The 25,350-nt window shown below is 40.9% G+C and overlaps 1 protein-coding gene across 1 annotated transcript in view; it reads right to left on the reverse strand.

The window, feature by feature from the left end:
* ANXA5 (annexin A5) overlaps positions 1-19,960 on the reverse strand; it is a 29,501-nt gene extending 9,541 nt beyond the window's left edge. Inside the window, exons 1-6 of the mRNA XM_055317020.1 lie at positions 19,835-19,960; positions 19,665-19,708; positions 8,090-8,174; positions 6,508-6,602; positions 5,257-5,370; positions 2,619-2,709 (exon numbers count right to left, since the gene is read on the reverse strand). Coding sequence (XP_055172995.1) covers positions 2,619-2,709; positions 5,257-5,370; positions 6,508-6,602; positions 8,090-8,174; positions 19,665-19,673 — 394 coding nt within the window. The 5' untranslated portion in view covers positions 19,674-19,708; positions 19,835-19,960. The remainder of the gene's footprint in view (positions 1-2,618; positions 2,710-5,256; positions 5,371-6,507; positions 6,603-8,089; positions 8,175-19,664; positions 19,709-19,834) is intronic.
* Between the last annotated feature and the right edge of the window lie 5,390 nt (positions 19,961-25,350).

The following is a 25,350-nucleotide window of genomic DNA, read 5'->3' on the forward strand; positions in this document are numbered from 1 at the left end:
AGTACTCTAAAGACTAAAGGCAAATACTTAAATGAGTTGCAGGTAGAAAACAGAGTCCCCGAAAAGCACTCAATTCAAGCCTAAATCCATGACTCAGCCATTTAGAAATGCTCTCAAACAATGCAGTTGTTACTCTGTAGACATGTGATCGTATGAGAAAGCCTCTAACATATAATTGATTGTAATTTTAAACTCTGTATTGCTTTTTTTTAAATGTTTTTCATGATTAGTTTCCAAAGGTCTTTTATCCTCTAAAATTCTGAGTTTTCTTTCTTTAGTCATGGCTATTCTTTCCCCTAATATGGTATTTTCTCCTTGGCAGCAAATAAAGTTAACTTTGAGAGACAGCAGTGATATTTTAAAATATGCCCCTTCCCCCCTCTATTTCCAGTTATTCAACATAATACCATAGGAGAGGGGAGAACTGGTATCTACGAAAGTCTACATGCCCCTTTCACCAACTCTCAAACAGCTGCTATTAAAGGCAGCTCTAAGACGTTTAAATATTTAATCATTATTTGAAAGCAGACAACTTTAGAAGACTAACACTTCTATTTTAAAAGGTCCATAAAAGCTACATGCATATTTTAACCAGTTACCCAAATACAAAACATTGAAGGAATCTTCTTCTATCCCTTGGTCTACTACCAAACCTATATATGATTAATGACCAAATCTTTTGAAATAGCTCTCCTCTCTGTGATTTACTCCCCTTCCTACCTCCCACCAACCTATGGCCCAGCTAGGTTGGACCATAACTGCCTAGCTTTCCTCCTCACATGTGCAGCTACCTAATCAGCCTCTTGATTCAAATCTCCTTTCTCCTTCAATTGTTCCTTCAATACTCCACTGCTCATTCAGGAACTTAAACTACCTCTGAATCAAGTGCAAACTTCTCATCCAGTCATGTAAAACAATCAAGAACACAGCCTGCATTTACTCAGTTGACTTCCCACAGGAGACACAGACATACCTCCATGACGGCCAGGTTCTTTTCACTCCTTCAATATACTGTTCTCACTCCAGTTCCCATGCCATTGCAGACAGGGACTAACACACCAAAGATGTTTTCTTCACCTACCCAAAACCTATCTCATCTTGAAACTGACTGCACCACAGAGCTTCTCCTAACATCAAAAGCCTTGATGATCTCTCTGCTCTAAGTGAATTCTTGCATTTAAACATTTTTAATATTTGACTTTAGTTTGGGTTTTACTATCCTTTAACAACTGCAAGAGTTTCTAAGTCATGTCACCCCTAAATAGATTGCAAATTCCTTGAGGACAGGAGCTATGTTATATTTCTTTTAGGTCATTCATGACAGCCAGGATACCACCAGACACACAGCTAGTACATAGTATGTGACCACACACCATTATTATATCCTTACAGTATCCCACTTGTCATCCAGCATACAAAGGATCACTCACAAATGTCAACATCCCTATAAAGAAATCTTTGAGGAATGCCTGGGTGGGTGGCTTAGTGGCTGAGCATCTGCCTTCAGCTCAGGGTGTGATCCCAGGGTCCTGGGATTGAGTCCCACATTGGGTTCCCTGCAGGAAGCCTACTTCTCTCTCTGCTATGTCTCTGCCTCTCTCTCTCTCTCTCTCTCTCTCTGTGTGTGTGTGTGTGTGTCTCTCATGAATAAATAAACTCTTAAAAAGGAGATCTTTGAATATTGTATCAAATAAAACTCACAGGTGATCTTCTGTAATTAAGTTACATGTATTTCCTCTGCTTTAATGGTTGGGACCTAACCAACTATACAAAGAGAAGCAGGACAAAAAGATCCAGCACTTCAGAAAGTTAATTATTTAAATTTCATACTGTTCTGATTTGCTGAACTACAATCTTCCTTCTACGATTAATAAAATAATGCCAAGATAGGGACCCATTTTCCTAGCTAAAGGCACTCAGCTTGTTGGTCTGTTGATTGAGCTGACAACTTGAATAGTCTGCTCCTCCTCAGTCAGGTTAAGAGTCTGATACAGAAAATCTGATGAGAAAAGAACACTCTACCTTTACTTTTTATTTCATTTTCTTGGTTCCACCTACAGAATATACTTTAGATTGAAATACAGATTTCTTTTCACAAAAAAAGTAAGGCACACCAAAGGGAAAAATTAAAATGCATAGTATTCAAGCATTGCCTTTAGCTACAATGACACACATTTACTCAAACATTTTTATCAACTCTGGTTTGGGCAGTTTCTTTTCCTAAATTCCAAAAAGGACTTTAAGCTAAAACTCTTAACTTCTACTAACATGAAATTGATTTTATTTTCAGGAAGAAAAGTCACCTACATCTTGAAGTTCATGTAAAAGAAAACAACCTCTATATCTCTACACTAGTTGCAAATTCTACATAAAAGTAAACTCCCATCTTTATCAGAAGCTTCTCGTAAGTACCAAAATAGATATAGGTATAGTAAAAAAGCAGTATTTTCCTTATTGAAGAAGAAAACTAGCTTGAATTGTACTTATTCATTGGCTCATTCGTTCATTTAGCAATCATGTACAGCCTGCTTCCTGTAACTACGAAGAGCTGCACTCACTTTAGAAAAATGAAAAAGTGACAGTGGAGATGAAGGGATAATATAATTCAAAACATTTACCTTCTTCATAAACTTGTTTTATGGCTCTCAATTCTTCAGGTGTCCTTGAGGCAATAATTTCTGTCAGCACTTTTTCATTTGTCCCAGCTCCCTGTTTGGAAATTTATTTTTAATAGAGAATGGATGTCAATAAGATTAAATAAAATTATTTTCCTAGAATAGGTGTTACCCAAATTGCATAATTATATAAATATGTAAATTATCCAACTTAATATTCACTTAATTGTATGCAAGTTATTAGTTATAGAAATAAAAAATTTCCAATTAATTTTATTTCCAAAGACAATGTTATCCTTTTTTGTCTATGAAAAACAATGCTTATTGCATGTAATATATAACACATAACAGATTATGTAAATTTGTAATTTTATCAGTTTCGTTCTAAATAGTTTAAAAGTAAAACATGTTAATGAAACATGAAATTTAAAAGGCTGAAAGAATGAAACTGAAAGTTTGACATAAATTTACATGGAGGAGCACTGGTACTTAAACAATCTGCATCTTAAAACCCGTTGCCCTCAAATTAAGTTCTCTATGGAATTTCCAATTCTGTACCAAAGAAAACAATAAATGTAACATTGCTTCATTATTAAGAACTGGATCAATACAAAGGAATCAAAACATGCTTTCTGAATTTTTGGAAAATGCAGATGACCCTTGAACAATGTGTGAGTTAGGAGCAATGACCGCCTCCCAAGTTGAAAATTTGTAGATGGGATCCCTGGGTGGCGCAGTGGTTTGGCGCCTGCCTTTGGCCCAGGGCGCGATCCTAGAGACCTGGGATCGAATTCCACATCGGGCTCCCGGTGCGTGGAGCCTGCTTCTCCCTCTGCCTATGTCTCTGCCTCTCTCTCTCTGTCTCTGTGACTATCATAAATAAATAAAAATTTAAAAAAGATTTAAGAAAATTTGTAGATAACTTCTAACTCTCCAAAAACTGAACTACTAAGAGTCTACTGCTCACCAGAAGCCTTACTGATAATAGTCAATTAACATGTAAGTACATATGTATTACATACTATATTCTTACAATAGAGAAATGTTAAGAAAATCATAAGGAAGAGAAAATACAGTAACTATACTGTAATGTAAAAAAATCAATGTATGTTCAGTTCAAGCCTGTGTCATTCAAAGGTCAACTGTAATTTTAGTTGGTTTTCCTTTTTCTGATTATAAAAGTCTATCTACACTACTAAATTAGAAGACAGAAGCAATACTAGAGCTGAACTTAATTTTTATTTTTTTTAATTATTTTTTTATTTTTTATTTATGATAGTATAAATAAAGGCAGGCGCTAAACCGCTGCGCCACCCAGAGATCCCCTGAACTTAATTTTTAAAGTATATTTAAGTCTTATTCTCTTTATATATCTGTATCTTTTACAAAAATCAAGCACTGAAAAACCTATGCTTCTGCTTCTGGCAGAATTTCAATTACTCCTGACGTTTGAGAAGTACTCCATCAAAAGGCCATTTCCCAATAACTTGAGATTTTGTTTATTCCAAAACAAGCACTGTAGGAAAATGAAGCCCAGAAATGCTGAATAAGCACAGAAAGGCTCCTAACTTGAGAAGCCCTCTTCTCCTTTCACTCCATAAGTAACAATCCCTGTGCTATACTATCTCCTTGTTGTTAAATCTCACTTCATTTTCAAAATCTACCACTGATTGTACTACTTCCTGTCCCGTAAGTCTAAACAAATGTTTCAATGTAGTCATATTTATGTAATATTCCAAACATCAGTAAAGGGAATATACATTTAGTTATTTGCTACAATGAAATTATAACAAGATTATCAGCTACTATTTTAATATTACATATATTATTTTAGTATTTAGAAGTATAGGAAAGAAGGAAAGGGAATTAGAAAATCTCTCCTATCTGAAAATTCTTTCTGTATCATTTTTTTAACCTAAAATGATTAACAATATTTTTGTTTCATACTCAGGCAGCTTTCTATTTTATTTATTTCTTAATTTTTAAGATTTTATTTATTTTTTCATGAGAGACAGAGAGAGAGGCAGAGACACAGGCAGAGGGAGAAGCAGGCTCCCTGTGGGGAACCCTATGTGGGACTCGATCCTGGGACCCAGGATCACAACCTGAGCAAAAGGCAGGTGCTCAATAAGTGAGCCACCCAGGCGTCCCAGGCAACTTTCTATTTTTAAAGAGAAAATACTTAACCTGTAACATTTTTTTAATAATAAATTTATTTTTATTGGTGTACAATTTGCCAACATACAGAATAACACCCAGTGCACATCCCATCAAGTGCCCCCCTCAGTGCCTGCCACCCAGTCACCCCCACCCCCCGCCCTCCTCCCCTTCCACCACCCCTAGTTCGTTTCCCAGAGTTAGAGGAGTCTTCCATGTTCTGTCTCCCTTTCTGATATTTCCCACTTATTTTTTTTCCTTTCCCCTTTACCTGTAACATTTTTTAAACACAGCTGAAAATTAGAAAACAGACATGAAAATAAAATATGGAAAAAAAAAAGAAAAGAAAATATGGAAAGCTACAAAAAATATTAAAATTTTAAATAGCCACTATTATTGAGTTAACTATAAGTGTAATTACCAACACAAAATAATATTATAATATTATTCATGATAGGTATGTTCCTTTTACTAATTCTTTTACCTTAAGAGCATGCTTCAGTTCATAGGCATCATAAAGCCTAGAGGGTTTCATCAGAGCCACAATTAATTTTTCAAATTTTCCAGTCAGTTCTGATTTCAGGTCATCCAGAAGGTCCTAAGTCACAGAAAATACAAATTTGTTAACCAGGCAAAAATTTTAAGGAGATTCTTCTTAAATATAAAGCATAGCCCTTTGCTCTAAAGATTTATGTTGCTATCTCTAAGTAGAAAAAGGGCATGTGAGTTAAACAAAACCTCACAGTTTTGAATAATGTACTTTTGACATCTGACCTAAAGCTTAAGCCAAGTGAAAGCCACTTATGTGTCAAGGTATTTGTTTTTAAGAGATGTTTTTCTGAACTTAACAGTTAAAAAATGAATAAAAATAGCTTAAAGATAGTTTATAAACACTGTTCTGCGAAACATGTGTACCTTTAAAAACAATTTTCCCAAAATAGATCATAAATGCATTTTTACAAATGACAAAATCTGGCCTATCATACCTAAAGAGAATTTTTTCTCTTAATATCTATCAATATTCTAATATATAATGAATTATGTTTATAATTATGCTCCTCACTACGGAGAAACAGCTGCTACTATGGAGAAATTGTGTATATAATTATGAAAAGAAAAGCAGTATTTCCTATTCATCTCAGATTCAGCACATAGGAAACCAGAAATTATATTTAGAATACTCTTTTCATTTGTTTGCTTTGCATATGTTCCTTATTTAAATGATGAACAGAAATTTTAGGATAACAAAACTATGTTTAAGCTTTTCATATATGCAATAATTCATTTAAGTAACAAATTTAGTTTTCACTTTGAGCTGTTAATCAAATAAGAGTATTTAAATCAATGAATTAAAAACTCATTTATTAAAATACCAATCCACAAGGAACCAAGACTGTGACTCTGTCACAACAAAACAGACTATCATATCAGGTTCACATTTAGAAAATTGCTAATCAAACAATCCTGAGTGGGAAGCAGGGAAGAAGAGAGGCAGCTATCACCATGAGATCTTTTGGCACTTCTGTAGCATCAAGCAAGGAAAAATAATTATGGAGATAAGTTGGGTGAGCACTGTAAACCAACAGCTGATAATCAAGAAACTTGCAAAGAGAAAAGGAATAGTAAAGTCAGAATAATGGAATAATGTTTACAAAAGAATATTCATAGAGTTCAAACTAGTCTTAAGCCATAGAGGGGCTCTCACGTTCTAACTCAAGATCAGGCGCAGTCTTACCCTGCCAAATAGAGTTTTAAAAGCCGCGGCGATTTCCTGGCGCTGAGCATTACTGCGAGATGTCAACAGAGTCAAGATGCTCTCCTCATCAGTGCCTGCAATTTATGTTCAAAGAATTAAATCTTGGCTCCCACATGCCCACTGTCTCAAAAACCTTTGGGACCAGCTCGCTAGTCACTTTGATTCCTTACCTCATAAAATAGATTTCATTAAATAATTTATTAAACTACAAAATGTACAATACATAACATGTTATATTTTTAATATAAAATACCCCCCCTTCCTGATGTATTTTGTGAAGTAGGAAGAAAAATACTCCTAACTTTTTAGAAAATTAGTGCACCTAGTTTTTCTTGCAACAAATAGTTCCTTAAACAATGGATATTCACAGGGCATGTATTAAGTGTTATAGGAGATTAAGAGAGGAGAAAGATATAGATCCTGGTTTCAAGTTACAATTTAGGGTAAAAAAAATACAAAAACACACAGACAACCTTGAGCTAAGGCAGAATGTTACAAGTGCCTTAGGAGAGGTCCAGGTGTTGAATTGGGTTTCAAAAGAGGTTCTCTTGCTGATAGGTGGAAAGAGTTTTGGGAAAAGCTTCATGGAGAAGGTGACAACCAAAAGAGTCATGAAGGAAGGAAGGGTTTTATCAGGCAATGATATAAAGAAAGATGACAGGCTTTTAAAATGAGGGAAAAGCGGGACGCCTGGGTGACTCAGCAGTAGAGCATCTGCCTTTGGCTCAGGGAGTGATCCCAGGGTCCCAGATGGAGTCTTACATCGGGCTTCCTGCATGGGGCCTGCTTCTCCGTCTGCCTATGTCTCTGCCCCTCTCTCTCTCTCTCTCTTTCTCTGTGTGTCTCTCATGAATAAATAAATAAAATCCTTAAAAAAAGAAAAATGAGGGAAAAGCTCAGCAGTAGGAAAATACAGGGTTTCATGAATAGCAAATAACCCAGAATGGCTGGGTCAGAGAACACAAGGAGTGGTAATGTGAGCTGAGTCCAACAAAGTGGGCTGGGTTACTAATGAAGACCTTGCCTGGCCAGAAAGCTAATGCTAATCCTGCTACAACAGGAAATCTCACAAGATGTTCAAATGGAGAGTTGATGGGGTTAGAGCCAAATTTGAAGAAAGTGGATCCCCACACATGGACACAAGTGTAGAAGGAGCCTGAGGACAAAGGATCAGTTCTGTGTAGAAATCCCCAAGATGAGAGGTTTATACATGGCTAGACAGGAGACTGGGGTAAGAGAAGATAGTTGAATGTAAGAGACTGCAGAACTAGACAGCTGATCATTCTTAGGAATGTCTGCTGATCGACTTGGTCAGCTACCTTCCAAGTAAAGCTGAAAAGCTAAAAAACAAAGAGGCCAAATTTAACTTCATATTCAGTTCAAAGACTGAATATTAGGGATGATGAGTCATATTATTTTGTGACTTTCATGTATCTTCTCTTTCTATACATTTCAACTAAAAATATTCTAAAATTGATCTTACTGTAAATTAGTCACTTTTTGTTTGGAAAAACAAATGTCTTTTTTTTTTTTTTAAGAACAAAAGAAAGGTTGAATTTACCCAGGCCTTTCATGGCCTTCCGAAGAACTTCTGCATCAGCCCGCTCATCAAATCCAGGGAAGGGAGTCACGGTGCCTTTAAGAACCTGAGACAGGAAACACAGTGATTAGTTGATGGCATGACTAATACAACAAAGCAAATAATAACAAAGCAACCCATTGCTCTATATCATGTTCAGTCTTTAAATAAATTTACCATTTGATAACCCCATTTAAAATGGGAAGAGAGGGGATCCCTGGGTGGCTCAGCGGTTTAGCGCCTGCCTTTGGACCAGGGCGTGATCTTGGGGTCCCAGGATCGGTCCCACGTTGGCCTCCCTGCATGGAGCCTGGTTCTCCCTCTGCCTACACTCTGTCTGTGTGTGTGTGTGTGTGTGTGTGTGTGAGAGAGAGAGATGAGAATAAATAAAAATCTTAAATAAAATAAAATAAAATAAAATAAAATAAAATAAAATAATTAAAATGGAAGAGGACCACTTACAGTTTGGATTAGCAAACTGGCCCACCTCTAATACCATTAATGGTAAGTCTGGCTCCCAAGGCCCTCTTCTCTTGGGCATCACCCCCAGTGTCTAAGCCCCAATGACACCCCTGATCCACAAAAGGCACTTCCTTACAGGATTCCTTCCATTTAAGTCTCTTGCCACTTCGATCGAGGAACATGCTGAACCTTCATTAAAACTTCACTAAACCTTCATTAAAACTCCTACCCTAGGCATTCAACTCAAAGCAATACTCTTACTACATAACTTGTCATTTACTCCTGTTTCTTTATATTTACTTAGGAATTTTAAGATAACCTGGTAGAGCCTGAAAAGATATTTGATAATTCATATGCTAAATCTTTGAGTTTAGAATTTTATATTGAAAGTATATTGGAAGACATTCTTCATAAGGTTTCTTGTTATACTGATTTTATCATATGTGTAATGCTTTTAATCATCAAAAAATTTTAAAGTTTCCTCCTCAAAATTTGTAATATCATTAGTTCTTTAGAATTAGAAGACTTTATCAATACTGAGTCCTAAACTTTTATGATAAAAGGAGGATCTCAGCATTCACTTTTACTTATAAATACTTTTAAAGTCCTTCAAAACTCCTGTTAAGGTTCTATGTAATACTGAAGAGGGGCACCTCGGTGACTCAGTTGGTTGAGTGTCCAACTCTTGGTTTTGGGTCAGATTGTGATCTCGGGGTCATGAGATGGAGCCCTACCTTGGCTCCACACTCAGCTAAGGAGTCTGCTTGAGACTCTCTCTCCCTCTCAGTCTGCCCCTCCCCTTGCTCTCATGCATGTGCACACACTCTCTCTCTCACTAAAATAAATAAATCTTTTAAAAAATAAAAATTAAAAAATAAAACTGAAAAAAAAAACAGCTATAAGGGAGGGAAGGTTGAGAATGCCTGTCAGGTTTATAATCATGTGTGCTTTACTATGAATGCATAGAAGCACAACCACCTACAAGAAAAAAATTTCTGGCAGTTTCATATGGTTCAACATAAGTTGATTCATATCTATGAATCTAGATTAAGAGAGAAATTGATAAGATTTGAGAAAACAGTATTCCAAAATTGGCAAGGAATAGGAAAGTCATATCTCTCAGATCACACTGTAGTTTTCCTCTGTTTAGTGGGATCACTTTAAATTGATTATGAAGATACCATCAATGTATCATCATAAAAAAATGAATAAATACCACATATGCTTTCAATGTGTGAATTTAGGATTGACCAGTAACTTCCCCTGTCTGTTCATTCACTCAATAACCATTTTTTGATTGCTTTCCACATGCCAAGTATTGTACTAATCACTAGGAAAAAATGATGCTCTCTAAAGTCAACAGAACATGACAGGCATGTAAATAATCTAGTACAGTAGAGTATATACACACACAGGCTTCATCAGGGTACATAAACACATAAAGGAGGTACTAAGCTGGGGAGAGTAGAAAGAAAAGATACCAGGAAAACTTCCCCAAAAAATCTCTTGAAAGTTGCCTGTGATTTTCCAAGGCAAGTTCAGGAAAATAGAGAAATACAGGAAGGTATAACCCAACATGCATAAAAACATGAAAGGATGAAAAAATCTTGCTTTTGACAAAGGGTTAAGAGTCTGAACAGAATGAAACAAGTAGTAAGTAGGCACAGAAAAACAAATGAGGGGAAAGTCATGGTGGGAGGGGAGGGGAAGCTGGAAAGCCATGCTAAGAAGTGCCAACTTTATCCTGTAGACAAGGGGAAGTCAGTAGAGATGTTTCAGTAGGGAAGAACAGTGTCAGCTCTGCACAGTAATATTACCAGGGCAGCAGTGGAGATGATGGAATGGACTGTGCAAGAGTGGAGACAGTTAGACTGTTTTAAAGACAACTAACACAGAAGAGGATAGGACCTGATCAAAGCTAGTAGCACTGAAAATGGAAAGAAAAAAGACAGGAATGGAACCAAAGCTGAAGGGAACCAATTAGGATGATCCCTTTTTTGGATGGGGAATAGGATGACTGGTTTTACATTTCTCCCCAGTAGGCATACTGGAAGAGAAGCAGGCTGTGTCAGTTACCATAGCACATAGGTGGTAACTGGAGCTGTGTGAGGAGGCTATCGCAAAAGGCAATGCTAGTGGGGTGGCAAGGAGAGCCAGCAGAAAAGGGAAGGTCACCTCCAATCAGAATGGCAGCTAAGGGGTGCCTGGGTGGCTCAGTCGGTTAAGCATCTGACTCTTGATCTCAGCTCAGGTCCCCTTCTCAGGGTCATGAGTTCTAGCCCCTATACTGGGCAGCTAATATTTGCTCCATGTGGCAATGAGCCAAGCATGATGTTCCGAGCTTCACATGGATCATCTCATCTTACAGATGAAGAAACATACTGACTTAGAAAGGTTTGGAAAATCATCCAAGGGAACCTCAAGCAAAGTAGCAGAGCTGGTACTTGAATACAGGCCAGGGGACAGCAGGCTATTAATCATGATGCTGCATAGCCTCCCAAAGACAAGAAAATCTCCAAAGAGGGTGATGGCATGGAGAACCCAAAGGAGAAAAATGTTCCAGGAAGAAAGGAAGAAAGGCAATGTCCAATATCACAGAGAAGTCAAACAGTAGGTGAGAGTGAAGAGCGTGTGCCGGATCTGGTAAGGACAAGGTCTATGATAGCGGTAAAAGCCTGATTGGAGAACACCAAAAAGTGTTCAGGCAGAGCACCTCCATGAACTCTGATTTTACAAATGATGGGTTTTAAAAAAAAATGCTTTTAAAAACTCACTCTAACAAAATACTTTATCCAGTTTATAAGTCTATGGAGTTGCTAGCAGATAGAGAGGTTAAGAACAGAGGAGATAAGAGAGATTTGCCTTAAAAAGACATCTGACCACTGAGATTGAAGGAAATGAGGTGGAAGAGGGAAGGAAGAGGAGTATCCTCAGAATCTCGGCTACTAACTATGAAGAGGAAATAACTGCTGGTTGTATTATTGAGAGCTTTCTAGAAATTGGGAAGCACATGCTACATTCCACACGATCCGAGTCACTGTCAAAGCGAGCCAAAGCCACATAGTGGTAGTAAGAGACCAGATGTGAATCACAGATGTGAGTCACATGGGCAGAAACCTTGTTTGGACATCCTGTCCAAACCCCATTCCTGCCCACACAAAATTGTCTGCAGTAGGCCAATGTGACTTTCCATGACTCACACAAGAGGGCTTTTCCGTTGTCCCATAGTATCCACTAGCCTCAAGTTAAACATTTATACCTTACCAGGGTTAATTCCAACCGTAAGCAGATACTGTTCCTTCACCCAATCCTGGTCCATCCTTAATCACCTTCATTCCCTGCCACCAAGGCCTGATCAAGGGAATTATTATCTCAGACAACTATTATTCTCAGACAATACATGGCCAAAACATAGAATTTGCTTTTTTAACTCTCACCTTCAAAATTATCCACTCTGCTAGCTCTGTAATTTTGTTGGCTTTTTTTGTCCATTTATTCTAAATGAGAAAGTTCTTTCCCTTCAAAGACTAGGTATGCCAAAATAAAATGAATAAAATTAAACCAAAAAACAAGGGAAGGGTTGCTTTCATAGACAGAATTTAAAGAAACAGGAAAAAAAAATACAGAAACAACAACTTCAAATTTAAAGATGAGAAAACTTTCACTTGTCTGGAACATTTTGTTTTTTTAAGATTTTATTTATTCATGAGAGACACAGAGACATAGGCAGAGTTAGGAGCAAGTTCCCTGCTGGAAGCCCAATTCAGGACTCGATGCCAGGATCACGCCCTTAGCTGAAGGCAGATGCTCAATCGCTGAGCTGCTCAGGCACCCCTGTCTGGAACATTTTAAACTGAAGCTTTCCTGAAGGCTGAGAAGAGAACTAAACCCTCTTTAAATCTGTCTCCTAGTTCAATGAAACCAATACTTAATCAAACATCTATGCAATATTCCACATAATACTAACTAGGAAGACAGAAACCATGAAGCAAACCAGTACCGCTGAGCAACTGCTAAGCAGTCACACAGTGATTTTTAAGTATGGTTCTTCTGAGGCTCGGGTGTCACAAAAAGCCTCTGGAGAGAACACCAAAAAAAGTGGGGAAAGGGGAAGTGGAATGACAAATGAGCTCTCACTCCCCAGTCACAGGAGTTCAGGTCCTATCTGATGTACACCGTACAGGCCCATTAATATTTCCTATAATAATGGGTCCTGCTGATGAGCAAAAAAAAAAAATTAAAAATCACTGTACAAGGAAAATAAAATGAGCAAGAAAAGAGGGGAAAATCAGCATGACATGATTATTATCTAAGTTGCAAGGTAAAATAAATAACAGGGAAAAAAAACAAAAACTAGGGGCGCTTGGGTAGCTCAGTTAAGCATCTGCCTTCAGCCTGCTTCTCCCTCTCCTGCTCCTCCCTTCTGTTCTCTCTCTGTCGAATAAATAATTTTTTAAAAAAGTTTTTAAAAAAAGAAAAAAAAAAACTAGAACCTCCAAGAAGACTGAGGGATACAAACAAAAACACCAGGGGGTGAGAAATAAGACCTCAAGCCCTTAATTCATACCTTTGCTCCAATTCCATCAGAAACAGTGAAAATTAACTCCAAAGTCTTAAATTCATATTGGCTTTGAAACATTGCCTTTGATCCCTTTCTTAAAATCAAGCATAAGGGAAAAAAGCATCACTGTAAATAATTTAAGTTATATGCACAGAGGTAGAAGTTTTGATAATGAAACAAAGATTTTACCAATATGATTTAGATTTTTGTTGTTCTTTAATGCTCCCATGACTATGACTCCCTGCCAGTATAAAAATGCCTTCCGTTGGCGAATACCAACAAATAGAAAGTTAAACTGTCCATGAATAATGGTGATCCCTTGAATTAAAGTAGGCAAATGCATTAGCCTCCAATGAGTACACATTTGGCGGTGGGGGGGGGGCTGTTTTACCTAATTGTTCAACTGAGCATTCTATGAACAGTACTTGAAAAGCTGTATCACTAACAAATTCATTCACCAATGTTTCAGAAAACAAGCTTACAGATTTCTCATTTTAGAGAAGAGTACATGGATTCACAATTTTATCTCCTTTTGTATCTAAACAAGGGGCAGAAATCTAATAAATATGTCTGGTCCTACACAAAGGTAGGAAATGTTAGCCTCAAATCATCTTAGTTGTAGGAAGAGAAATAAAACATAAATAAATGACCTACAAAGGTGACAGAGGATTTAAATATACAGACAGCACCTTCTAAATGTTTTATAAGAACTCAAATTTAACAAATCTACTGTCTTGTCCCCCACCTCAAACCTGTATTCTTTTCGTAAAAACACAAATGAACCATGCAATTAAGCAAGCCACTCTTCTTGACTCTGACCAGATCCTTCACCACCAACTACGACCCCACTCATGCATTCTATTGCCTACTCTCTCAGTCCCCTCCTATCTAAAGTTCCAACCTCGGTGTCCATCAAAAGATGAATGGATAAAGAAGATGTGGTTTATATATACAATGGAATATTACTCAGCCATTAGAAATGACAAATACCCACCATTTGCTTCAACGTGGATGGAAGTGGAAGGTATTATGCTGAGTGAAATAAGTCAATCGGAGAAGGACAAACATTATATGGTCATTCATTCATATATTCATTTGGGGAATATAAATAATAGTGAAAAGGAATAGAAGGGAAGGGAGAAGAAATGTGTGGGAAATATCAGAAAGGGAGACAGAACATTAAGACTCCTAACTCTGGGAAACGAACTAGGGGTGGTGGAAGGGGAGGAGGGCGGGGGGTGGGGGTGAATGGGTGACGGGCACCGAGGGGGGCACTCGACAGGATGCGCACTGGGTGTTATTCTGTATGTTGGCAAATTGAACACCAATAAAAAATAAATTTATTATTAAAAAAAATAAAGTTCCAACCATTGCTTAGCTTGTCTTTAAGATTTCCCTGTGATCACAGCAGCAGATTTCTAAGTAGTCTTCCAATATCCAGCTTCTCTCTCTTTCCCTCCCACCCCCCTGCACCACCATGCAGTCTCTGCGGCCCTCAGAAATGCAACGTCACACTGGCACCGGGGTGATCTTTGTTAAATACAAAGCTAACCATGGCACATCCCAACTCACAACTCCTTGATAGCTCTTCTTACCTACAAAATGGTTCATATTCTTTTTTTTGTAAACTTTAATTTATGATAGTCACACAGAGAGAGAGAGAGAGAAAGAGAGAGGCAGAGACACAGGCAGAGGTTAGAAGCAGGCTCCATGCACTGGGAGCCCGACATGGGATTCGATCCTGGGTCTCCAGGATCGCGCCCTGGGCCAAAGGCAGGCGCTAAACCACTGCCTGCACCACCCAGGGATCCCCTGGTTCATATTCTCTAGCTCCTTCCAGCATCCCTTTCCAAGACAGGGCTCCATCTACCCACCTGATGGCAGCTTCACTACAGCAATACCATACTCCTGGCCAAGCCAAACTCCTTCATATTTCTGAGCATTCATCTTTGCGGGTGTTGTCTCTACAAATGTCTTTCCTCCTTGTCCCATCCTACTGCTGCCTGTAAGAAACCTCAATTTTCCCTTCTGTGAAATTGAAATAGTAATACTTCCTTCCAAAACTGTATTACGAGCACTAAATAATGCATAAACAGACTTAGCAATGCATCTGTTATACAAATAAGTTTTTGTTCCATTTCCTTTTTTGTTTCCCATGTCTAACAATACCTGGTACATAGTGGGAACTCAAAAACTTCATACATTCATGAATGCATGCATGAATGGGAAGCAAAGAGAACAGTTAGGAACAAGAGTCCAAAGAAATGATACCAACTAGAATATACATTCATTCTAGTAAATCAATTGCATATAGGTTTACATATTATATAAACTACTAAATATACTATATAAACTACTAAAACTATACAAACCACTGAAAGGCTGTGTGGGTCCAAAAAACACTTAAAGCAAAGATCTTAGGAATACTAGTTTTTGTAAAGATCAACAGTTTTAGATAATATACAAGTTATATGAATAAAATTTATTTCAGAAATCGATCTAGGATGTAAAAATATTATATTCCTATCACTTTAAATTTCTAAGTCACTAAAACAAAACACAAAACAAAGCACAGATTGCCCAACTCACTAGCTTGCCACCTGTGTCCAGGGGGACTAGATCTAGATAAGGCAATAAGGTTCACTGAATGCCAATGAATTGCTCAGTGACCTGTAAAGCAGCCAAGCAATTTGGGATCTAGATTTTTCTCAGCATCCAAAATGTAAACAAGAGTCAGAGGTATCAGGAACTGAGAGACAGTAACCCAAAGACCCATAGGTCATGGGTAAACAGGTAATCCTAATCTATATTTTACTACAAAGAAATGTGGTATATGTATACAATGGAATTTACTCAGCCATCAGAAAGGATGAATACTACCATTTACAATGACATGGATGGAACTGGAGGGTATCATGCTGAGTGAAATAAGTCAATCAGAGAAAGACAATTATCATACGGTTTCACTCATATATGGAATATAAGTAGTGAAAGAGACCATAGGGAAGGGGGAAACTGAGCAGGGAAAAATTAGAGAGGAAGACAAACCATAAGAGACTCTGAACTCTGGGAAACAAAGGGCTGCAGAAGGGGAGGTGGGTAGGGGGATGGCAAATGGGTGAAGGACATTAAGGAGGGCACATGAGATGAGCACTGGGTGTTATACTATATGTTGGCAAACTGAATTTAAATTTAAAAATGTTAAAAAATATTTTACTATATATAGATAATTCAGGCAATTAAAAGCTCTTTGGCCATTCCTTATTAAAGATCTTGAACTAGCTTGAACTCAAATTTAGCACAGTAGAAAATGTCAGTGATTCAATAATATAATAATTTATCATTCATTTAGCAAATTTATTCTAAAATAATAGGTTCCAAATCAGATAAATACAAAACCATTCAAGTGAAGGATTTAAAAGCTATAAAAAAAATATTGTCCAGGAATCATTTATATGTAAGTACATTTGTAATCCATATTTTTTTGTGTGTGTCATGGAGAAGATACAGTTAACCTGTGTGTTCTCTTTGAGAAATACTGAGAAGCCTCGTGTTAGACTACTTCTCTCCATGGTAATAGTCAACTGGTAGACCCCCATGTTTCAATGCTAGTGGATGAGGGTTAGGACCAGAAAGAGAAGGGCGGAGCCCAAGTGGTGGTTATTTCACAAATACCTCCAGCTCTGAAAGTATTTACCCAATATGATAATATAAAGCACTTTTTTATGCAATTCACAATATCTGTCATGGCTTTGTCTCCCTATACTGATATTATTAGGGTAAAATTTTAAAAATTTGCATTGATATGAATTTATTAATTATAAGATAAAAATCTATAATTTATATAACAAAAAACATCAATATAAATATACACAAGAGTACAAAGCATCCCTAAGTTCACAATTTGAAAAACCTGTTCGTTTGTGCTATCTGGAGTCCACATAATTAAAAGGAATTGATTGAGAAACTTCAGACATCACTGGGTCAACTTACAAAAGAGATTCAAGAAACAGCCAAATGAGCAAGGATAAAGGGAATTATTCTTTGATGTTTGTTCAATCATCATGTACATCACCACAACAGCATATCAGGATAAGAAAAACAACTCTTAGTGAAGGAAAGTTAATTCCACCTAAAAATATCCTTTACATGAGAAGAACCTAAACCAAAGTTTCCATTTGAAGTAATATGAGAATTGGTTTCTTAAGTGAAAATGAGGAAGTAACTAACAATGAAAGCACTGCACAAATTTAATAAAGTTACCAAGTCACCATAAACCTCCCATTTTCTCTTGGAAAGGACCTTGAAGCCTTACTCACTTTTGATGTCAGTTTTGTTTGGATCTTTTTTGTTGTTGTTTTAATAAATGAAGAGTATAAAGAGAGCATTGTCTGAACAGTTAAGATACTGGTTTTAGAAAAATTATCTGGACTCTGACAAGCCAGTTTGATTGCTGAGATCTGTAAAATTGGTTTTGCAGTGGAGTTGTTAGCACTGATATTCTATTCACAAAAGACTGTACAACACAGTCATTTTTTTTTAAGATTTTATTTATTTATTCATGATAGACATAGAGAGAGAGAGAAAGGCAGAGACACAGGCAGATGGAGAAGCAGGCTCCATGCAGGGACTTGATCCCGGGACTCCAGGGTCACACCCTGGGCCAAAGGCAGGCGCCATATCGCTGAGCCACCCAGGGATCCCCCCAACACAGTCACTTTTAAAAAGAATTCTGTATGGATGCCTGGGTGGTGGCTCAGCGGTTTAGCTCTGCCTTCCACCAGGGCGTGATCCTGGAGTCCCGGATCAAATCCTGTGTCAGGCTCCCTGCATGGAGCCTGCTTTTCTCTCTCTCTCTCTCTCTCTCTCTCTCTCTCTCTCTCTCCTCTCTCTCTCTCTCTCTTTCTGTGTCTCTCATGAATAAAGTCTTAAAAAAAATAAATAAAAGACTGCTGTATGAATTTTTTTCTTTCCCATATTTTCGATAAATATTAAGAAGAGCAAAGAAGGCCAATATTAGGTAATCAAATTCTGAAACATTCCCAAGGCAAATTCAATTTAGAACTTGTTCCGCGAGTTGGTTACTTAAGAAAAAACAGCTCTTCTGTGTAATCTTTTGCTTTGCTGGGGGGGGGGAAGCAGTGCCTACAAGGAACAGTTCCCTTTTGTAAAACTGGGTTTAGCAACTGGAAAAAGCTCACCAGAGCTCTACTGGAAAAAGCCATTGCCCACCCTCGGTATTAAAATAACACAGGAAACGGTAGGAAAGGAGGGGAGAGGAGGGGAAGGAGGGGAAAGGAGAGGAAGGAGGGGAGAGGAGGGAAAGGAGGGAAGGGGAGGGGAAGGAGGGGAGAGGAAGGAGGGGAGAAGAGGGAAAGGAGGGGAGGGGAGAGCAGGGAAAGGAGGGGAGAGGAGGAAATGGAGGGGAGGGAGGGGAAGGAGAGGAGAGGAAGGAGGGGAGAAGAGGGAACGGAGGGGAGGGGAGGAAAAGGAGGGGAGGGGAGAGGAGGAAATGGAGGGGAGGGGAGGGGAAAGGAGGGGAAGGAGGGGAGAGGAGGGGAAGGAGGGGAGAGAAGGGAAAGGAGGAGAGAGGAGAGAAAGGAGGGGAGAGAAGGAGATGGAGGGGAGGGGAGTGGAGAGGAATAAGGGGAAAGGAGGGTAAGGAGGGGAGAGGAGAGAAAGGAGGGGAGAGGAGAGGAAGGAGGGGAGAGAAGGGAAAGGAGGGGAGGGGAGAGAAGGGAAAGGAGGGGAGGGGAGAGAAGGGAAAGGAGGGGAGAGAAGGAGATGGAGGGGAGGGGAGAGGAAGGAGGGGAGAGAAGGGAAAGGAGGGGAGAGAAGGAGATGGAGGGGAGGGGAGAGGAAGGAGGGGAGAGAAGGGAAAGGAGGGGAGAGAAGGAGATGGAGGGGAGGGGAGTGTAGGGGAAGAAGGGGAAAGGAGGGGAAGGAGGGGAGAGGAGGAGGGGAGAAGGAAAGGAGGGGAGAGAAGGGAAAGGAGGGGAGAGGAGGGAAAGGAGGGGAGAGGAGGGAAAGGAGGGGAGAGGAGAGGAGGAAGGAGGAGGGAGAGGAGGGGAAGGAGGGAGAGGAGAGGAGGGAAAGGAGAGGGGAGAGGAGGGAGGAGGGAGGAGAGGAGGGAAGGAGGAGGGGAGAGGAGGGGAAGGGAGGAAGGGAGGAAGGAAGGCAACCAAAGAAAGACGTGGAACAAAGCCGCTCTCGCGGCCCGAGCGCCAGGAGCGCTCCCCCCCCCCCGCCCCCGGCTCGGTTACGCGGCGTCTCGGGATCCAGCGCGGGCGCCCGACAGTCCCTCGCGGCGAGGGGGCGCCCCGAGCCCGCCACGTCACCCGCGGCCGCGCCCCACGGGCCGCTCGGGGGCAGGTCCCGGCGGGCACGGCGCGGGAGGAGCCGGGGGCGCAGCAGCGGGGCGGGGGGCGGCTCCCCGGGGGCACCTTCCGCGGGCCCGAAACTCTTCTGGCTCAGACAAGCCCCACAGCTCCCCGGAGTCCGCCTACGAAGCCGCGCCGGGGCGCACGGCCGTACCTGTGCCATGGCGACTGCTCGGGTCCAGGCAGCGGGATGCCGAACTGCAAGACAGACAGACAGACAGACAGACAGACAGACAGACGCGGCGGCTTTAGCGAGCCCCAGGCCGGTCCTGCCCGCAGCCGCCTCCCCCGACGCAGCCCCAGCCCCGCCGGGCGAGCACTCACCCGAGGGTGCCGCCGGGACCTAAGCGCGCCGAGCCTCGCAGGGAGCCGGGCCGGGCCGGGGACGCGAGCAGAAGAGGCTCCGGGCAGCGGCTGGGAGCGCCCCGGGAGCAGCGGAAACGCCGCCCGCCCGCCCGCCCCCGCGCCCCTCCCTCGCACCCCGCGGCCGGCCCCGCGAGCCCGGCCCGCCCCCTCCCCGGCCTCAGTGCGCCTGCGCGGGGCGCCGCCGGTCCTGGGCCGCGCAGCCGGGGTGCGGCCGCCGCCTGGAAGCCGGAGGGGGCGCTGCCGCCCAAGGCGCTGCCGCGGGCGGGGCGTGGGGACTGCGGGCGGGACTCCGGGCGTGGGTCCCTGGGGCTCCTCCTCCCTCCGTGGCCGCGGGAACGGCGGCCTCAGCGGCTGCGTCGCTGCCCGCTGCGGCTCACTTCTTGCAAGGCGAGACGGTCCCTGCGCCCAAGGACAGGGCGGCAGTGACCTTGGTATAGAAAACGGGTGAAGCTGTGAGGACCATTTCCCAAGTGTGTTTTTAAGCAGACAAAAAGGGTCCGTGGTTACTTCTTCGACGGCCCTCTCTGAAATGCATACAGCCCTTTGGCAGCCTATGTAGGACATTTCAAAACCCCTGCCTGGGTCAGTTCCTATTTTACAAACCAAGCCTAGACCTTTGATGAAACGTAACTTTGAGCTATAGTCTGCAGTAAGTATGAGTAAGTGGACAGCCCGGGTGGCGCAGCGGTTTAGCACCACCTTCGGCCCAGGGCGTGATCCCGGAGTCCCAGGATCGAGTCCCACATCGGGCTCCCCGCTTGGGGCCTGCTTCCCCCTCTGCCTGTGTCTCTGTCTCTCTCTCTCTCTCTCTCTCTCTCTCTCATAAATAAAATATTTTTTAAAAAAAGAAATATGCCTAAGTATAGGAGAGTGAGAGACAGAGACTGACTCCGGGATACTGTACCAGGCTGGTACAGGAAAAGAAAAATAGCGCCCTTCTTAGGCTCCCTGGTGTGGGGGAGGAGAGGCACCAGGGCAGGGGCGACCAGGCCATAGGAGAAGCTTGCAACACTAGACGGACGAGATAACATCCTCTCAGATGAGAAGAGCAGTGCTGTGCAGATGTCAGGATAAGAGATTAGAATCGAGCCTGCTTTGAGGAGTCAAAGAAGTCTTGTCAAATTAAATGGAGAACTAATGTGATTCTTTTTTTTTTTAATGTGATTCTTTGTATAGAACATTTCATTTGCTTTCACGTCTGAGCCACATGTTTAATCAGAGCCTGACAAAGTCGCAGCAGAGTGGTTGTTTACTGGAAAGGAAGGCAAAATTCAAAAGTATGTGGAGCTTGCAGCATACACGTTACCCCCGCCCCCTTTTATTAGTTGCCTTTCCTCTTCTCTGGGAGCCTCTTCTCAACCAGGCCAACATCTCTGTATGGCCCCCAGCTCTCCACTTCACAGCTCCCAGGACATTGTTGACAGGCTCATGCGCCTGAAGGCAGCCCTTTCTCTGCATCTTTCTCTCACTTATGCTTTTTGCTTTCTTTGTGCCTTTCACCACGTAGCTCCTGTAACTGGCCTAGAGCGTTCTTCCCCCCCCCACACACACACACACTCATCTACCTGAACTCGATTTGTTCATGGTCTCTCACTTCCCACTCTCAGAGTAATGAAATTACATGAGACCTAAAAATCTTGTTGATTCTATAGGGAAAGGCCCATCATGGGTTAATGACTTGCTCTGTGTCCTGCAGCTAAGCTCTGATAGAACTAATGAATTATGAAATCCAGTGTCTTATATACCCCAGTTAGTATTCTTTCGCTTCCAGTTACATTGATTTATTCAACTCCTACTCTGAACCAGACACCGTTCTAGGTGCTGGGGAAAGGATAACGCAGTAAATGAAACAAAGTAGGTCATACATTCTGATGGAGGAGACAGGCAATAAACAAATATCTATTATGTCCAGTACGATAGCTACTATAAAGAAAATAAAGTAGGGCTAGGGACTAGGGATGAGGGGAATATTTTTTTTAAGATTTTGTTTATTTATTCATGAGAGACAGAGAGACAGACAGAGAGAGAGAGAGAGACAGAGAGAGGCAAAGGGAGAAGCAGGTTCCATGCAGGAAGTCCAATGAGGGACTCGATCTCAGGACTCCAGGATCACACCCTAGCCAAAGGCAGATGCTCAATTGCTGAGCCACCCAGGTGACCTAGGAATATCATTTGGCGAAGGTGATTTTAAAGCATTTCTTGAGGAGAAACGGAATTATTATAATTTAATTGCATTTGATAACTATGTACTGGGCACCCAAAAACTAAAACAGGAGACAAACTACATCATAAAAGAAATGCAATCAAAATGCAACCGGTTTCAGAGGAGGGACTGCTAATGTCTTGTCAAGGGATTCTAAAAATTGAGATGACATTTGAATTAGGCTTCTAGGGAGGATATTTTATCATTCAATGTGGAAAAAAAAAGGGGGGGATGATCTCTGGTTAGGAACAGCAAAACCAGAAGGAAAGTGCTTTTTTGTGCAGAGAGTGAAAAGTGCATAGAGAGAAACTGTGACTTAGATGCTGCTTTGAATAGTATATTTAATTGATGGATTTTGAATGAATGGTTTTTAAACTCCTGGGTATAATAAATATTGGCCAGTAAGGAAACTTCCTTTACTATCTCTTAAAAAGAGTATCAATCATCCATTTCCAAAAGTCTCTGATCAGAGTCCAAAAGTCATTCTCAGAATCTCCACCAGACCATCCAGTTCATTCATTCATTCTCCCAATTAAGCTTCTCTTTCATGCATTTAAAATTAAAATCCTTCTCACTCAGTGTGTTCTCTTAATACTGTGTTAAATTTAAGTATTGCATAACAATTTGGGGTTGATTGTTTTACTATTCTTGGGAACAAATAATAGATTTCAGGGAAGCCCCGGTGGCCCAGCAGTTTACCACCGCCTTCAGCCCAGGGCGTGATCCTAGAGACCCGGGATCAAGTTCCATGTCAGGCTCCCTGCATGGAGCCTACTTCTCCCTCTGCCTGTGTCTCTCTGCCTCTCTCTCTCTCTCTCTCTTTCTCTCTCTGTGTCTCTCATGAATAAATAAATAAAATCTTTAAAAATAATAATAATAGATTTCAGCTATTTTCTGATAAGATAATCGGGTTGCATTCCTACCTATTCATTGAGAAAATATACCAAAAGTCAAATAACTGATTTACAAACAAACTTTTGAAACTCAATTTATTTGTAAACTCAGGATTTCCCACTTTCACTCTTGCCCTCGATTATTTGGATCATTCGGGAACTAGCCATTTTATCCTAAACAAGTCACTAAGCTTCCTGATGCTGCAATTTCTACATCTGTCAGCTCTAATATTTTGATCATATATCCATTGACCTACTGTTTTCCTTGAATATAATGATCCATAAAGAGAAAGAAAAATGAGTAATAGGCTTTGCATAAGTTAGTACAAGAAAACTTTTTCCTCATTTTAGAAGAGTAGGAGTCTTGTGTTTTAAAAGACTACATATTTTCAACTAGCCTACTTTAAAACTTGATTTTGTTTAGGGGCACCTGGGTGGCTCAGTTGGTTAAGTGTCTGACTCTTGATTTCAGCTCAGATCATGATTTCAGGGTCATGAGATTGAACCCTGCATCAGGCTCCATGCTCACTGCAGAATCAGCTTGAGATTCTCTCTCCCTCCCTCTGCCCTTTCCCATGCGCAGGCTCGCTCTCTCTCGCTCGCTCTCTCTCCCCCTCATAAATAAAATCTTTAAAAAAAATAAAATAAAATTGATTTTGTTTAATAAATATAGTTGTTATAAATTGTGATTACTAAAAGGAGAAAGGGAGAAGACGGGAACATGAATTATAATAGGCAGAGGAAATGAGAGAATGCCTATGGAGTAAGGCAGGAGATAGATAAAAAGGGAAAGTAGGAATGCCCTGGCTCTCACACTAGAGCTGGAAAGAGCACACCCACTGAGGTCAGGGAGAACTAGGTTCAAATCCCCGCTGTGCTGCACACCAGGCATGTGATCCTAGGTTTCCTTATCTAAATTGGTGGTTACCAGGCACCTAGGTAGCTCAATTGGTTGAGCTTCTGCCTTTGGTTCAGGTCATGATCCCAGGGTCCTGGGATTGAGCTTCATATCTCTCTGCATATCTTTTTCTTCCTCTCGCTCTGCCTGCTGCTCCGCCTGCTTGGGTGCATTCTTGTGTGTGTGTGTGTGTGTGTGTGTGTGTGTGTGTGTGTGTGAGAGAGAGAGAGAGAGAGAGAGAGAAATAAAGTCTTTAAAAAATAAATGTTAAAAAATAAAGTAGTGGTTAGAAAATAAATAAATAAATAAATAAATAAATAAATAAATAAATAAATAAATAAATAAATAAATAAAGTGGTGGTTGGGATTAAATGAGCTAATTTGTGAAAATGCCTAACAATTGGTTAGATTGGTTTCATTCCTCCATGGCTCTACCACCCAAAAACTTTATAACGCTCAGCTCCTATTCTGAGGACTCAGTCCCCACTCTTACAACGAAAACAAAATTAACCTCCTTGGTCCCACTGCTCTACTGCCACAGGGTCTGACCTATCACCAGCCAATTCAAGCCTGGCAGGCCTCTACTTTTGGGAGCCAACCTGATGATTCCTGGTGCCATTTCCCTTCTGCCTCCTACTTTTCCCTCATCCAGAGTCTTCCATCTGTGGCTCCTATTGACATGCAGCTAAACTAGACTCTTCTCCACATGCAGGCCTCCGTGGTCCCCATGGGATGGTGCCAAGGACTCCAGAAGCACTACTTGAAATTTAATTCAAGCCATCTACCTGGCCTCAGCTCGTCCACCCATGAGCATCTCGGGGTAAGAAGTGCAGGTGCATTCCTCTGCAGGTTTTTCCCTGTTGCCCCCCTCACTTGTATATCCCAGCAGTGACACGGGATGCAGCTAGCATTCTAGTGGTTTCCCCATCCTTGTACTTCAGATCTCAAGTGATTATAGTGTCCTTAGGGAAAATTGGTCCAGACTTACTTTCAGAATCTTGTCCTGAGCCAACAGTGTTAAATTATTAGAAGACCCTTTAATCTCCCCTTCCTGAGATCCATGTGCACACCAGAAATTAAAAGCAGAGACTCCTCCAGAGACGTTTAGCTTTAGATGTCCTTCCACTGTTTTTATTTAAAACAATATATGTATTTATCCAGTAAAATGTAAATCAACTTCCTTAGCAGGAAACTGGAATGTAGGTCGTGGATAAATAATTAGGTAAAGAAAATTCTCATAAGAATCTTTCAGACAGGGATGCCTGGGTGGCTCAGCAGTTGAGCATCTGCCTTCAGCTCAGGGAGTGATCCTGGAGTCCCTGGATCCAGTCCGAGTCCCACGTCGGGCTCCCTGCATGGAGCCTGCTTCTCCCTCTGTCTGTGTCTCTGCCTCTCTCTCTGTGTCTCTCATGAATAAATAACTAAAATCTTAAAATAAAATAAAATTTATTTAAAAAAAAGAAACTTTCAGACAGAATGT

The sequence above is a fragment of the Nyctereutes procyonoides genome, unplaced genomic scaffold (genome assembly GCF_905146905.1).
Source record: "Nyctereutes procyonoides isolate TBG_1078 unplaced genomic scaffold, NYPRO_anot_genome, whole genome shotgun sequence".
NCBI classification, from domain to species: domain Eukaryota; kingdom Metazoa; phylum Chordata; class Mammalia; order Carnivora; family Canidae; genus Nyctereutes; species Nyctereutes procyonoides.